At 41.5% G+C, this 16453-nt stretch overlaps 1 protein-coding gene across 2 annotated transcripts in view; it reads left to right on the forward strand.

Moving 5' to 3' along the window:
- Nucleotides 1-16453, forward strand: part of DACH2 (dachshund family transcription factor 2) — a 359667-nt gene that overhangs the window by 217150 nt on the left and 126064 nt on the right. For both annotated transcript variants that reach the window (XM_073642174.1, XM_073642175.1), the window contains exon 3: nucleotides 3296-3427. In XM_073642174.1, coding sequence (XP_073498275.1) covers nucleotides 3296-3427 — 132 coding nt within the window. The remainder of the gene's footprint in view (nucleotides 1-3295; nucleotides 3428-16453) is intronic.

The following is a 16453-nucleotide window of genomic DNA, read 5'->3' on the forward strand; positions in this document are numbered from 1 at the left end:
TTACAGAGCCCCTGATTTTCCATTTGTTAATCACAGTTTGAATGCTGCTGACTGGCATTATCAATTCCTTCCTTAGATATCTTTTTGTATCCCTTTCCTGTGTTATACAGTTCAACTACCTTTTCCCATAGATCCGTTGACAGTTCTTTTGCTTTCTCCATGACTCACAATCCAGAAACGTCAGTGGCTGGATGAGAGATGCAAGAATCTGTCTGGATCCCAGAAACTCACTCAGCTTTTATGCACACACACTGATTACAAGCAAACAGGTCACAGGTGAGGATGTTACCTTCTGTAGCCATTCAAACCCATTTGTGTCAAATTATGTGCATGTTATCAGGCCAAAATCACCAGGATATGTGAACTTCTGATCAGGGTCATTTGGATGTTTTTGGTTGTCATTAAGATTTAAAAAGAGAAAACACAGTAGTTTGACAATAAATGGCTTCACCCAACCAATAACCATGAGTGGAGGAAAAGTTTTTTTATTATCATTCATATTCTCTGAAACAAGGCCGAGAAAGAAATAATTCTGCCGGGGTATGTAAACTTTTCAGCACAACTGTTTTTACTGGATTTTTAGGAAACCGTGTCCATCCCTGATCTGAGCGTGACATTTCCTTCTCTGTCGTTCTGTTATTTCTTTGTTCACCCCTCCCCCGAGCGCCAACATATATCCGCGAGCCACGTTTCCATCACTCTATTCTCACCCCATGTTGGTTGCGGCACGCTTATTGTAAATGTAATTAAGTGTTTTGTTTTAATATCGGAACAAGCTTCAGTTCACTGACTTCAGCGTTTGGTTTAATTAATTTCAAACCTTGGAATCTGATTGCTCGGAGTTTTCCTAATTTAGTTGTTCGCAGTTTTGACAGCGCGGCTTTCAGTCTGATACAAGGAGGTGAGGACCGAGGCTGTGGGGGATCATTGCACCCGTACTGGTGGTGGCTGATTTTTGATGTCTGGTCCAGGGCCGCACTGAGAACTTACAAGGCCAGTGCCAGGTCCAGCCCTCTCGTTGGCGGTCGGGTCCAGCCCTCTCGTTGGCGGCCGGGTCCAGCCCTCTCGTTGGCGGCCGGGTCCAGCCCTCTCGTTGGCGGCCGGGTCCAGCCCTCTCGTTGGCGGCCGGGTCCAGCCCTCTCGTTGGCGGCCGGGTCCAGCCCTCTCGTTGGCGGCCGGGTCCAGCCCTCTCGTTGGCGGCCGGGTCCAGCCCTCTCGTTGGCGGCCGGGTCCAGCCCTCTCGTTCTGCAAGGATTTAGATTTATTTACACATCTGCAGTTTTCCACCATCTTTCCTCACCATTAATTAACGAGGTCTATTGATCCAAACTGACATTATAAACTAAGCACATCATTGTAGAGATATCACTTTTATTAACATCGCTCCTAGTGTTCTGATCGCTGACTTAGTTCTGCAGAAACTGAGCTTTCTCTGCGCAGCGCTGGCTCCAGGCAATGCTGTCAATCACTAATGCGGGAGGTGGGGCATGCAAAACCAGAGGGAGTGGTGGTGTGCTGAACCTGTTGGCCACACCCACTGTGTACTGAGCACCCTAATTAGTATATTTGATTAAACTTGTGTGATTTTTTTTTCCGGGGCGATATGCCCTACAAAGCCATGTGCTGACGCAGTTTGGGCTCATGCACTTCCTTTAAAATTTTCCTGTTTCTATCCAGAAGCTGAAACTCTAAGGCTGTGTGCCCACAATGCAGAAATGCTCCGGATTTTTCCTGAGCGTTTCTGCATCTCCCTGGCAGAAAAAACGCATGCGGATTGTACATGCGGATTGTACATGCGGATTGTACATGCGGATTGTACATGCGGATTGTACCTGCATCTTTCCTGCCAGGGACAAGTGGAAGTGAAGTGTTTTGATCATGCGATTTCACATGCGGCTTGTCCATCACTTGGAAAGTGCTTGACAACTTGGTCACACTATATAAATCCATACAACCGGCATGGATTTTATATAATGTGACCAAGTTAGTTAAAAAAAAGAATAAAAATGGTAATAAATTTAAAAAAGAAAAGTCTGTCCTAACACTTCTCATAGTTAAAAGTTTGTTACAATTGTATCCAGTGTATTAAATGCTCTGAGGACTCCAGATAGATACATTGTAAAAACTAGGAGATTTGTGGAATGTCTGGACTGGACACCTTGCAACAAACCCTCTGATGTGAGAAGTATTCGATGTGCACAGTGTCTGCATGTAAACAATAAATGTCTTCAGTCACTGACAACAAAGCTGAGATCTTGGAAATAGTTTGGAAGTAAAACACAAAGCGGACGATTCATCAAAGTTTTACATTGGAAAACTGGTGTAAAACACTTTGAAAAGTCGCAAAATGTTTTGCACAAAAATGTTTGTGTTCTTACGCCAGTTTGAAGCTGGGGCGAGGCTGAGCCCGCCAATCAAATTCATTAACAGCGGCGGCGTTTCTTATGTATTTGTGGCAAGGCGCACATCACTGAGGAGACGCACCTAATTCATTAAGTGTTGGCATTTCTCACAGCAGAAATGTTACTCTGGTCCCCAACTGGAGTAACATTTCTGGTGAGACGCACGACAATGTGAAGATGTGCAAGTGACGTAATTTGGCGCATCGTACTCCAGCGAGCCTCTTATATGACTTACATGCCTAGCGACAGTCTTAATTAATTGGCCCTGAAGTTCACAGGAAGTTACAGAACTTTTCCTTATTCCAGGAGTAAAGCATTTCTCCCCAAAATGCAAGTTATCAAGTATCCACATATAGGTGATATCTTTCTGATCGCTCGGACCCCACCGATCCTGAGGACACGGCTCTGAAATGCATCATTGGAATGGGGCAGTGGTTCCGGTTCTGGAGATAGCGGCGCTCCAGTCCAATGGTGCAGTACTGAGCCTTGTTCCTGGGATTGACGAGGGTCCTAGTATTGGACCCCCAACGATCAGCCCGTTATTAGATATCCTGCGGATTATTGATCACTTGCATTTTATTTGACTTTGTCCTACCGAGGAGTCTGCTGGACGGTGACAACAGGTCTCCTACAATCACATCCAAAGCTGCGTTCACACACGTGCAATGCTTTTCTGCAGGTGCTGACGGTGTCTTTGCCGTACAGGAGAGTGACAGAAATCGCTGCATCTCCCTGAGTGCAATGCAGCAGGATATTTAGTGATATTTATGAAAAAGGCGAAAAATTTAAATTAATTCCCATTTGTGGGGTGAATGTAGAGTGTTCTCCTACATTTGTGTCTGACACCGATAACTGCAAGAAACGTCTCACGATTTATTTATTTCTTCCGTCAGGACTGACGGCGGCTGCTATGGCGGAAGCCATGAAACTGCAGAAGATGAAGCTGATGGCGATAAGCAGCCTCCATGGGAGCGGCAGCCAGAACGGGACCGAGTCCGAGAATGAAGAACTCAACTCTAATGCAGGTTGGTGTGCGCGGGCGAGAGCGTCGGTGTGCGCGGTCGAGAGCGTCGGTGTGCGCGGTCGAGAGCGTCGGTGTGCGCGGTCGAGAGCGTCGGTGTGCGCGGTCGAGAGCGTCGGTGTGCATGGGCGAGAGCGTCTGTGTGCATGGGCGAGAGCGTCGGTGTGCGCGGTCGAGAGCGTCTGTGTGCATGGGCGAGAGCGTCGGTGTGCGCGGTCGAGAGCGTCGGTGTGCATGGGCGAGAGCGTCTGTGTGCGCGGTCGAGAGCGTCGGTGTGCGCGGTCGAGAGCGTCGGTGTGGGCGGTCGAGAGCGTCGGTGTGGGCGGTCGAGAGCGTCGGTGTGCGCGGTCGAGAGCGTCGGTGTGGGCGGTCGAGAGCGTCGGTGTGGGCGGTCGAGAGCGTCGGTGTGGGCGGTCGAGAGCGTCGGTGTGCATGGGCGAGAGCGTCTGTGCATGGGCGAGAGCGTCTGTGTGCATGGGCGAGAGCGTCTGTGTGCATGGGCGAGAGCGTCTGTGTGCGCGGTCGAGAGCGTCGGTGTGCGCGGTCGAGAGCGTCGGTGTGCGCGGTCGAGAGCGTCGGTGTGCGCGGTCGAGAGCGTCGGTGTGCGCGGTCGAGAGCGTCGGTGTGCGCGGTCGAGAGCGTCGGTGTGGGCGGTCGAGAGCGTCGGTGTGCGCGGTCGAGAGCGTCGGTGTGGGCGGTCGAGAGCGTCGGTGTGGGCGGTCGAGAGCGTCGGTGTGGGCGGTCGAGAGCGTCGGTGTGGGCGGTCGAGAGCGTCGGTGTGCATGGGCGAGAGCGTCTGTGCATGGGCGAGAGCGTCTGTGTGCATGGGCGAGAGCGTCTGTGTGCATGGGCGAGAGCGTCTGTGTGCGCGGTCGAGAGCGTCGGTGTGCGCGGGCGAGAGCATCGGTGTGCGCGGGCGACCAACTGGGACCACGTGGTACAAAAGCGCTGGCTGTGGATCCACCAAACGTTGGAAAGCTCTGTAACTTACTAATATAATAATTGTTCTTCAGTTCTTCGCTGTTTGCAAGATCTCTGCTTGTGGTCAGTGAATAGAAGTATGAAACAACTAAACATCTGTCCTGCCGGATATATTCTCACTGTATTCTCAATAGAAACAGTAATATGGGGGCTCAGGACATTAAAGCTTTTTAAAAATGGGCCCGTGGCGATTCTTTCCTGCCACCCGACGTCACATAGACAGTGAGTTATTAATCCAGCTCAAGAGTCTGGTGCTGGGCGGGAAACAACCTCAGGAGGCCGAGGCTCCTTAAGTGCTCTGTAGTGCCTTGAGCACTTAATACATCATTTGCATATGAATGAAAATGCAAATTACTCTGGAATGCAGCAACAGATCAAAGATATAAAGGTGTCGACTGATTTCCATTTCAAATACCTGCATGCCCAGATATGCTGTTTGTAGGGGATTGATCTTACTGATTTGTTCCAACCTGTCACTAGTAAAACGTTTCGCACTTAAGGCTATGTGCACATGTTAAGTATTTGCAGCAGAAAATTCTGCACCGTTTCTGCATCTCTTGGCAGGAAAAATGTTGCATAAAATAGGTGCGATTTTTTTACTTGCACTTTTATTAAATCATTAACCTCCTAATTGGGATTTTTCGGTTTGTTGTAACGTGAACATAAAATACATTCTCATCTGTGTTTTTTTGTTACAAACGTATAAGGAAACTCTGACATTTTGAAGGAATTAACTCTTTAGACAATTATTTATCTGGTGGAAGCAGAGATGGACCTGAGGTCCTGTTCATCCTGATCTTTTTGTTTCATGAATAAAATACTAGTATGGCAGTGAGGACTGACACATAGGCCATGATGTAGGAGAAAAGCGACAGTCAGGAATATGTGTCTATACAATAATTTATATCTGCCATTGGAGGCACAATGTTGTAATAATAAATCGCTCCTCTCCTACAGTAGAGAGGCCAGAATCTGAAGGTTTGGGATCTTTCTTCCCTTCGCTGTTTCTGTATCCTTGCTGGCAGAGCGGGCGGGCACTACCACAGTCGTGAGCCAATCAGATGTCTCCCCCCATCCTCACAGCGAAGGTCCAGAGAGAGAGAAGCTGCAGCTGCATCCCCCTCCTCTCCCTCCTTTCAGATTGGTGAATTTATTACTCTAGAATATATTGTTTTAGTGGCTTGTGAACATTTATAGAGGCTCTGCAGCCAGAGCGGGTGACTACAGAATGCCGGGAAGTGAGGAAGGTGTCGGTGACATTAGATGGATTACTAATAGTCATTTCTACTTTATCTGCTAGTGATTAATGCAAGAACAGATTTGCTCTAATGTGTCCGCTCCGTTCCGGCTGTGATACATTGTATCCAGTGTAATGATGACCTTATTGCCCTGCGCACTGCGAGGGGTGGCCTTTTTTAATCATTGCTCCTCCCTCTATTGGGTCATGAGCTCTTGCCCATATATCAGCGGCTCTCATCCATGTTTGTTCTGTGGCAGCAGATTGAATCACTCCTCCATTGCAACAAGTTGTTTGGCTGATATTAAATTCCATCTATCACTGGGAGTTTATTTCAAAAGATTAATAACGAGGTGAATAACTCGGCTTATAACCCCGGCGACATCCACTACAGACTAGCGCCAGAATGATTCCTGCAAGTGACGAGATGGTGGAACAATATATATAATATATATATAATAAAAAAGACTTAAATACTTAGAACTTGAATCATTGTTTGCGTTTTTTATTTTTAAGTCACTATTATTTTTTTTTCTCTTGCGGTATTCGTTGATGTTTCTTGCTCCGAATTTTTCAAAATATGCAGTTTGTGAAAATTACAGAAAGTCAAAAACTTTCTTTATTTTTCTTTTTAAATGTTGCAAAATTTTGTAGAAAAATAATTTCAGGCGTCCATAAAATTGCACCACTGGGGGACTGAAGTACATTAGTGCCAAAATGTCATGACTTATTAAAAACTTGCTGTTCATTAATTATCTAGAAACCCCAAACCGGGCCCACAATGGCGAACATAAAAAAATAAATAAAAAAACAGGTGAGCACGTAATGAGACGATGTTGGCGCATCTTTCGGCTGCCGAGCGCCTCCTCCTGAAATGTTACGTTTCGGTTGTAATTTCCGCCTTTTTAGTGGTTAAGTGTCATGAATTAGTCGGTTGTGTCCCGACCCAGCTCTGGACACTTTTCTAAAAGTTGTCTGGGAGTAAAAATGTCAAAAACTTTTTGCACAATGTGAAGTTACGCAAAAAGTTCTGACATTTCAAGGTGTTTTACACCTGGATTCTGTCGGAAACAACTTGCTGAATTGGAGCCTTTTGTGTTTATTTCCTGATTTTTCTACTGCAGAAAAGGAAACAAAGGAAATGAAAAGAATTGTGAGACAAACAGCGAATGAATAGAAGGTTTCGGCTCCGCGATTGCGAGCTGCACTAAGTATGGCAGATAATGGCTGGAACATGACTCCGCATCTAGATGTGAAGCATGAGGAAGGTCTCGTCGCTCGCGTTTCATTGAGCTCGAATGAGAAATTCTGTGTTTTATTGTTTTAGGAAATTAGTCGTTGTGCCGCGCCGTTCGCAACGTTCTAATCCATCAGTAAAGGTTACGGCGGCGCAGAACTGCTGGGGAATTAATGGCTTAATGACTACAATTGTAGCTGTCACAAATCGACGCATTCTGTAACTGAGTGTCACCGCGCCGGCGCTCAGCGGAGGAGAGTGAGGCTTCAGGTGGGCGACAGCCACAATCATTATGTAGGGGTATTGCAGATACCGGGGTCTTCGGCGCAATATGGTCCTGTCGTGTCCTGCAATCTCACCAGGTTGCGCTGTGCCGTCCTGTACGGCGGCTGCCGCAGTTTTCATGTCTGCTGTGTATGTGGCGTCTGCTGCTGTATTAATGGCGGTTACCGACAAACCTTGTGAGATTGGAGATGACTAGATGAGGGATTGGAGGCTTGTGGCTGCGGTGATAGGCGAGGTCGGGGCAGTGATGGGCGATGTCCGCTCCGTGGCCTTGGCAGCGTACAACGACCTCCTGGTAATCCGGCGTTGAACATCTGATGGCAGATGAGGGGTTTCCGGATTACTGGGACTTTACTGTAAGTCATCTTGTAGCCGTGGATCCATCCATCTTGCGTCTGTCTTGGTTGTAATGTATGGAGTGCGGAGATGGAGAAGTTTCCCATAAATCAGTGAAGTCGTCTTTTCCACTGATTGCTTTTTAGAGAAAACTGGAGACAGTAAATTCTTCGCTTTCTCGTTGCATCATTACAATTAAGCGATCGGAAACGAGCTCATTTACATTTTATGTCGCCTCTCAATCATCCGGAGGTCCGTGAGCCTGCGCCAGATCCCCCCCCCCCCATTAGTCACATCTCTCCCATACCATTGGCCTGGACGGGGCGGCCGCTGGATGCCGCTTATCTGTGGGGTTCTTCTCCATCTAATCCCGAGATGTGAAGAAGATGAGAAACAATTTAATTTTTTTTTTTAATTTTGTGTTTCATGAAGACGAGAACAAAAGTTCATCAGCCAAAAGCACAAAAAACTAAAGGAGATAATCACAAGAGAAGACGCCATTAAGGGATAAACGCTGGTCCTGTAGATCCGGGATGTGAGGTCTGAGTGCTGAAAGTGAAATTCCTTTAATCTAGCCCCTGATAATCCAGAAAGGACACGTCTTACGGAGGTTAAAGAAGCTCTGTGCAATGACGAGGTCTGCGATTCATCAGGACGTTTTGGGCAGAATTCTGTCGTAAAACTGCTTGAAATGTCACAAAGTATTTGTGCAACTAAGTTGGGTAATTGGACTATTTTATTTATTTTTTTTTACTTTTCCCCTGTCCCAGTCTGCTGAGGCAACTTTTAGAAAAGTTGGTAGAGCCAGAACGGGGCTTGGCCAAGGATGCCCAACAAATGTAGTTTGTGACGTAAATTCTGACAGAACAGGACACGGCCCCTGATTGGCGATGGCAGGGGAAAAATGGGCCAAATTCATTAAAGAGGTGCACAACCCATAATGAAGGGAGAACTGGAGTAAGATGCCCCAAATTCATTAAGACTGTTGTACAAAACGCCGGTCTTACTGAATAAGGCCTTTCGGGGTTAAAATTTCCACCATTTTCAAGATCTTTGGTTACTGTCAGTGTAAGCATGGAGTTGAGGAGCCAGTCTGAACTTATGATTGTTACAATTGTATCCAGTCTGTGCCTCAGGAGCAGAATTCTCTATTCTGTCCCAGTAGTTTGCTACATTGTATACAGGTGAATGATGACATGGAGTGTTGGGTCAGGAGGTCTTTTCACTACAAGGGTCCGTTACTTAGAAGCTGCGTGCAGCACTGCAGGGGATTTATTAAACTTGTGAGCCCCTAATAGAATGAGATGAGGTGCGGGGACCCTCTATGGTCCTTATCGGATGCACAGAAGAGTGCTGCTCCTGTAATTTACGCTTCCCTGTGTTTATTTCTTGCATGATGACGGATACACAATGTAACACCGGCCGCAGAGGATTTACAGAAATGTAACTCACCTCCAAAAATATTTTGCTTTGCAAATTCCAATTACCCGATCGCTGTGCCGGCATTCTCGGAAGCAATGGCTTAAAACCATTGAAATCCTTGCATTGTCGCTGTTGCCATGTTCCTGGCCAGACCCTCGTGTTCTCCGCACTTGCAGCATTTGCCTTATTGGAGCTGGCGAGCGGCATCTGAAGTCTGTGCCAGCGGGCGATTCATGGATCATGGGCTGGAGACGCAGTACCGGAGCCGTGAAGACGCACACCTGCTCGCTGCCTCCCACAGATCAGCGGCTGCACATCCACAGCCGATCCCCCCCCCTCCCCCCAGCGCCGACTAATTGTCACAGAGTCTGTGACTCGGAGCAAAAGTTCTTCATCTTCTGCTTCAGCAAACTCCAAATCTACATAATCCAAATTACCTCCATACTTCACTCCCATCATCTGGTCTGCAGCGCCTGCGCCTTAAAGGGACACTGACATTCTACAGCAACACTCAGCAACATAATACACAACTCCTGTCCTGTCCATGTAGCGGGAGGGGAAGACACAACATACCGAAAATACAAACACTAAAGTAACTGAAATCCATGTTCTTATACAAAGAGCAGTATTATAGTAGTTATATTCTTGTACATAGGAGCAGTATTATAGTAGTTATATTCTTGTACATAGGGGGCAGTATTATAGTAGTTATATTCTTGTACATAGGGAGCAGTATTATAGTAGTTATATTCTTGTACATAGGAGCAGTATTATAGTTGTTATATTCCTGTACATAGGAGCAGTATTATAGTAGTTATATTCTTGTACATAGGGGGCAGTATTATAGTAGTTATATTCTTGTACATAGGAGCAGTATTATAGTAGTTATATTCTTGTACATAGGGGGCAGTATTATAGTAGTTATATTCTTGTACATAGGGAGCAGTATTATAGTAGTTATATTCTTGTACATAGGAGCAGTATTATAGTTGTTATATTCCTGTACATAGGAGCAGTATTATAGTAGTTATATTCTTGTACATAGGGGGCAGTATTATAGTAGTTATATTCTTGTACATAGGAGCAGTATTATAGTAGTTATATTCTTGTACATAGGGGGCAGTATTATAGTAGATATATTCTTGTACATAGGGGCAGTATTATAGTAGTTATATTCTTGTACATAGGAGCAGTATTATAGTAGTTATATTCTTGTACATAGGGGGCAGTATTATAGTAGTTATATTCTTGTACATAGGGGGCAGTATTATAGTAGATATATTCTTGTACATAGGGGCAGTATTATAGTAGTTATATTCTTGTACATAGGAGCAGTATTATAGTAGTTATATTCTTGTACATAGGAGCAGTATTATAGTAGTTATATTCTTGTATATAGGGGCAGTATTATAGTAGTTATATTCTTGTACATATGAGCAGTATTATAGTAGTTATATTCTTGTACATATGAGCAGTATTATAGTAGTTATATTCTTGTACATAGGAGCAGTATTATAGTAGTTATATTCTTGTACATAGGAGCAGTATTATAGTAGTTATATTCTTGTACATAGGGGGCAGTATTATAATAGTTATATTCTTGTACATAGGAGCAGTATTATAGTAGATATATTCTTGTACATAGGGGCAGTATTATAGTAGTTATATTCTTGTACATAGGGGCAGTATTATAGTAGTTATATTCTTGTACATAAGGGGCAGTATATTATAATAGTTATATTCTTGTACATATGAGCAGTATTATAGTAGTTATATTCTTGTACATAGGGGGCAGTATTATAGTAGTTATATTCTTGTACATATGAGCAGTATTATAGTAGATATATTCTTGTACATAGGGGGCAGTATTATAGTAGATATATTCTTGTACATATGAGCAGTATTATAGTAGTTATATTCTTGTACATAGGGAGCAGTATTATAGTAGTTATATTCTTGTACATATGAGCAGTATTATAGTAGTTATATTCTTGTACATAGGGAGCAGTATTATAGTAGTTATATTCTTGTACATAGGAGCAGTATTATAGTAGTTATATTCTTGTACAAAGGGGCAGTATTATAGTAGTTATATTCTTGTACATAGGAGCAGTATTATAGTAGTTATATTCTTGTACAAAGGATCAGTATTATAGTAGTTATATTCTTGTACATAGGGGCAGTATTATAGTAGTTATATTCCTGTAAATAGGAGAAGTATTATAGTAGTTATATTCTTGTACATAGGGGGCAGTATTATAGTAGTTATATTCTTGTACATAGGAGCAGTATTATAGCAGTTATATTCTTGTACATATGAGCAGTATTATAGTAGTTATATTCTTGTACATAGGGAGCATTATTATAGTAGTTATATTCTTGTACATAGGAGCATTATTATAGTAGTTATATTCTTGTACATAGGAGCAGTATTATAGTAGTTATATTCTTGTACATAGGAGCAGTATTATAGTAGTTATATTCTTGTACATAGGAGAGCAGTATTATAGTAGATATATTCTTGTACATAGGGAGCAGTATTATAGCAGTTATATTCTTGTACATAGGGGGCAGTATTATAGTAGTTATATTCTTGTACATAGGAGCAGTATTATAGCAGTTATATTCTTGTACATATGAGCAGTATTATAGTAGTTATATTCTTGTACATAGGGAGCATTATTATAGTAGTTATATTCTTGTACATAGGAGCAGTATTATAGTAGTTATATTCTTGTACATAGGAGCAGTATTATAGTAGTTATATTCTTGTACATAGGAGAGCAGTATTATAGTAGATATATTCTTGTACATAGGGAGCAGTATTATAGCAGTTATATTCTTGTACATAGGGAACAGTATTATAGTAGTTATATTCTTGTACATAGGGGCAGTATTATAGTAGATATATTCTTGCACATAGGGGGCAGTATTATAGTAGTTATATTCTTGTACATAGGGGCAGTATTATAGTAGATATATTCTTGCACATAGGGGGCAGTATTATAGTAGTTATATTCTTGTACATAGGGGCAGTATTATAGTAGTATATTCTTGTACATAGGGAGCAGTATTATTGCAGTTATATTCTTGTACATAGGGGGCAGTATTATAGTAGTTATATTCTTGTACATAGGGGGCAGTATTATAGTAGTTATATTCTTGTACATAGGGGCAGTATTATAGTAGATATATTCTTGCACATAGGGGGCAGTATTATAGTAGTTATATTCTTGTACATAGGGGCAGTATTATAGTAGTTATATTCTTATACATAGGGGCAGTATTATAGTAGTTATATTCTTGTACATGGGGGCAGTATTATAGTAGCTATATTCTTATACATAGGGGCAGTATTATAATAGTTATATTCTTGTACATAGGGGCAGTATTATAGTAGTTATATTCTTATACATAGGGGCAGTATTATAGTAGTTATATTCTTGTACATAGGAGGCAGTATTATAGTAGTTATATTCTTGTACATAGGGGGCAGTATTATAGTAGTTATATTCTTGTACATAGGAGGCAGTATTATAGTAGTTATATTGTTGTACATAGGGGCAGTATTATAGTAGTTATATTCTTGTACATAGGGGGCAGTATTACAGTAGTTATATTCTTGTACATAGGGGGCAGTATTATAGTAGTTATATTTTTGTACATAGGGGGCAGTATTATAGTAGTTATATTCTTGTACATAGGGAGCAGTATTATAGTAGTTATATTCTTGTACATAGGAGGCAGTATTATAGTAGTTATATTCTTGTACATAGGAGGCAGTATTATAGTAGTTATATTCTTGTACATGGGGGCAGTATTATAGTAGTTATATTCTTGTACATAGGGTCAGTATTATAGTAGTTATATTCTTGTACATAGGGGCAGTATTATAGCAGTCAGATTCTTGTACATGGGGGCAGTATTATAGTAGTTATATTCTTGTACATAGGGTCAGTATTATAGTAGTTATATTCTTGTACATAGGGGCAGTATTATAGCAGTCAGATTCTTGTAGGCTGCTTATACAACTTGTATTCCTCATCCATGACAAGAAAACGGTGTAAGAAGAATTTGTAATCTGAGGCCATTTCTCCGCTTTCATCCTTCCCCCTCCTCCTTGTGTTGTTCGGTACATAACTCATCATTTAGCGGATTACAGCTCCTTTAAGAGTTTGTTCACTGACACTTTTCCAGGCTTTTAACTATCATACAGTATTAAATAAACGCAGTCACAGACCTGCCATGTACCGTGGTATTTAACACAGCGCGCTCTCGGCTTCCTTCGTACACAGATTAAAGCCCTCACTTTGCTTTTGGTTGAGATTCAGAGCTCCCATGCATGATTTAGTAATTGCTTTCTTGCTTTCCCTCGTGAAATATCAAACAGCGCTAAGTATTTCTTCTGCTTACTCAAATGCAGAAACTGCGCGGTAACTCTCCTGTCAACTTGTTTCCAGCTCAGAGGATTCTGAAAGGACAGAAATAAACAGGAGGAAGCAAATAAACAAAAACTGGCAACAACGTGTAAAACAAATGGCAGAAATGTAACAATCCTGTTCATGGGGCAGATATTGTGTATTTTCATAGAATTATCTGCCCCATTAACCTCTTTTTTTCATTTTTGCACTTTGATATTTTTCCTGTCTTCATTCCAAGAGCTGTAACTTTTTTATTTTTTCAATGACATTTCTGTGTGAGGTCTTAATGTTTGTGGGACAAGTTGTAGATTTGAGCTGCACTATTTTTTATTTTTTTTTGTCTTACAATGTCCTGAAAAAAAGGGAAAAAAATCCATGTGCTGTGAAATTGCAAAAAAAAAGCCCACAGTTCTGAAATTTCTTTTTTGGGTTTTATTTTTAATTAATTTGTTGTACTGTAAAAATGACCTAAGAGTACGAGTCTCCAGTTCTACCCAACACTTTACACGGTGAACGGTTAGTCACCAGGTAAAAAAATAGAATTAACTAAAAAGTGGTATATTAAAATTAATCTTTTATTTTAAACATGATAAAAAACAATAGAAAAAGGTAGCAAAAAATAAGGAAGACAAACGAAGCCTTTTTTATATATAAGAAAGGCTTTGTTTGTCTTCCTTATTTTTTGGTACTTTTTCCTTTTTTTATTGTTTTTTATCATGTTTAAAATAAAAGATTAATTTTAATGTACCATTTTTTAGTTACTTCTATTTTTTTAACCTGGTGACTAACCGTTCACCGTGTAAACTGTTGTGTAGAATTGAAATTGGACTTAAAAATTAGTTCTGATACATATATGGACCCTTCGTGTTAAACCTTAAGTATGACTCTCCAGGTCAGGCACCAAACTTGCTTAGCTTTTTTTTTTATCTATTTAAATGGCAATGAAATACATTTTATAAAAAATAAAACAGTTGGGTTTGTGTCGCCATTCTACAAAACCCGCATTTTATTTATTTTTTTGCAAGCAGGAAAAAAGTAAAAAGTGTGAGACAAGTGGTAAAAGTTTTCCCAATAGTGTTTTTGTGCCTGGCGTTGATGTGGCCTAAGATTTGTTAAAATGTTGCTGCAAAAATTGTAACTTTAGGCAAAATTGTCCAAGGATTCAACAAGTGTATCACTCAGCAAGAATTTGTATTAAATTTGCACACCATCTAGTCTAAGTTCATGCTTGGCAATCTCAACCACGACAACTTTTTTTTTTTATTAAGTCAGGACTCAAAAAAATAATATAAAAAACAATTAAAAAATAAATAGTAAGTTATTATAAATATAGTAATAATTCTAATAAAATCTCAAAGCTAAAGTAAAAAATAATAGAACTTGACCCGTTGTTCGTTTACATTTTGTAATGTTTATATTGACTTATATTTATGGTATTTTTTTAGCTTGGTTACATGTGACTGATTTCTTACAGAAATATTTTTCTTTGCAAAGTTCATCCATCTGGATGGCGCTGGTTGTGCATGGATTTACGCAGTCCCACTTCATAGGAATAAAATGTTACTGAAATGTCGGCATTAAATCTGGTGCGTATGAATATGGCCGGAAGCTCCATTATTTTCATTGCTGCTTGTTTGCATAAAAAAGGTACAAAATAAAATGAAACATTTTAATTTTTTTATATTGCCGTTTTATTTTTGCCTTATTCCTTTTGCTGCTGTTGTTTTATTTCAATAAGAAGAAAATAATAAACAAATAATCTAAAATTAAACATTTTATTTTCTTAATTTTTCGCCTCCGTTACCTGCACAGCCACTCGCTCAATGCAAAAACAGCTCTCTCAATCTGTTAAAGAAAAAAAATACAAAACAAAACAAAATGCCAGCACAAATCCATCACTCGGAGGAATATTTAAGGAAGCGTCAGGAGGGAGAAACTCATTGGTTTAATGGAACGCTGTCAGGAAAAATCAGCGTCAGCGGCGACACGAGGGCAGAATTGATACTTCTGCAGTGACACGTTAAAAGAAAATCCTATGCATTATTAAGGGGAGCTCGGAATCTGTCAGCTGGATGATTGCCGAGTTAGCAGAGGAAGGACGACGCTTCTGAAGTTGAAATGAAATGGCATAGTCACAGATCCATACTGTAACCTTTCATGTTCTGCGCCCACCACACACACCGCCGTTACACGCTCAGCAGTTTTTTTTTTTTCTTCCACATTTTTGAGGGCTTCACACGTCATCGGAGAGAAGAATGTTTCTTATTTGTATTATTCTAGAAAACAAAATACACCGGAAGTGTAAAAAGAACGGAAGTGAAGAAGCAACAGAAAATGTTACCTGCAACTTAAAGGACCTCGCGAGTGGAAGTCCCGCTCAGTCGTGTTCTTTCTCCGCGCTCGCACAGACCATTTCTGCGCTCCCTTGTTGTGTTTCATGAATAGAATACGGAGATGATGACCTTTTAGCGCGCGTCCAAAGGTCGCCGTGGCTTTCAGCGGTTTCATTAGAATTGATTTGCAAAGTCCTTTATGATTTTTATATATGGCCGTTCTGCTCTGATTTTTCAGTAAACAAGATATTTACCAATTAATTTTTGATGCACAGAAGAAGATGGCTACGACTTCTAGAAAGCGACTTCTTAGCAGCCGCACACATACTGAACACTACGTGAGACCCAGCCGGAGAATTATACTGGACAAGGGGTTGGGTGCCGGTGTAATGATACAATGTTACCTTTTTATTTGGGTTTGTGGAAAGCTAAATGGTAACAGTAATCATCGTTGTAATGGCGTCTGATTCCCAACCAGGAACATGGCAGTCAATCCACTGCTGATCGCTGCTCCTGAGGGGCAGAATTAAGCAGCTGCTCCATGTTGTGGGGTGCGTCATGCTCTCTCCATATTTTTATGGTTGGCTTTTCGATAGGTTGGGACTCCTTCCCTAATGCTGTGTGATGCCATAAACCAGGGCGTCCTTTCATGTGCAGAATTCTGTCCCAGAGGAGTCCACCTCCGGAGACTTCATTCTCTAACCCGCACGCTCAGTTGGGTTATTTTTTTACCTTTATTTTGTGCAAATAACTCACAAAAGCCAATAATTTGGTGCAG

Source organism: Phyllobates terribilis, unplaced genomic scaffold (assembly GCF_046119375.1).
Source record: "Phyllobates terribilis strain yellow unplaced genomic scaffold, ASM4611937v1 Scaffold_7__3_contigs__length_470593459, whole genome shotgun sequence".
Taxonomy (NCBI): domain Eukaryota; kingdom Metazoa; phylum Chordata; class Amphibia; order Anura; family Dendrobatidae; genus Phyllobates; species Phyllobates terribilis.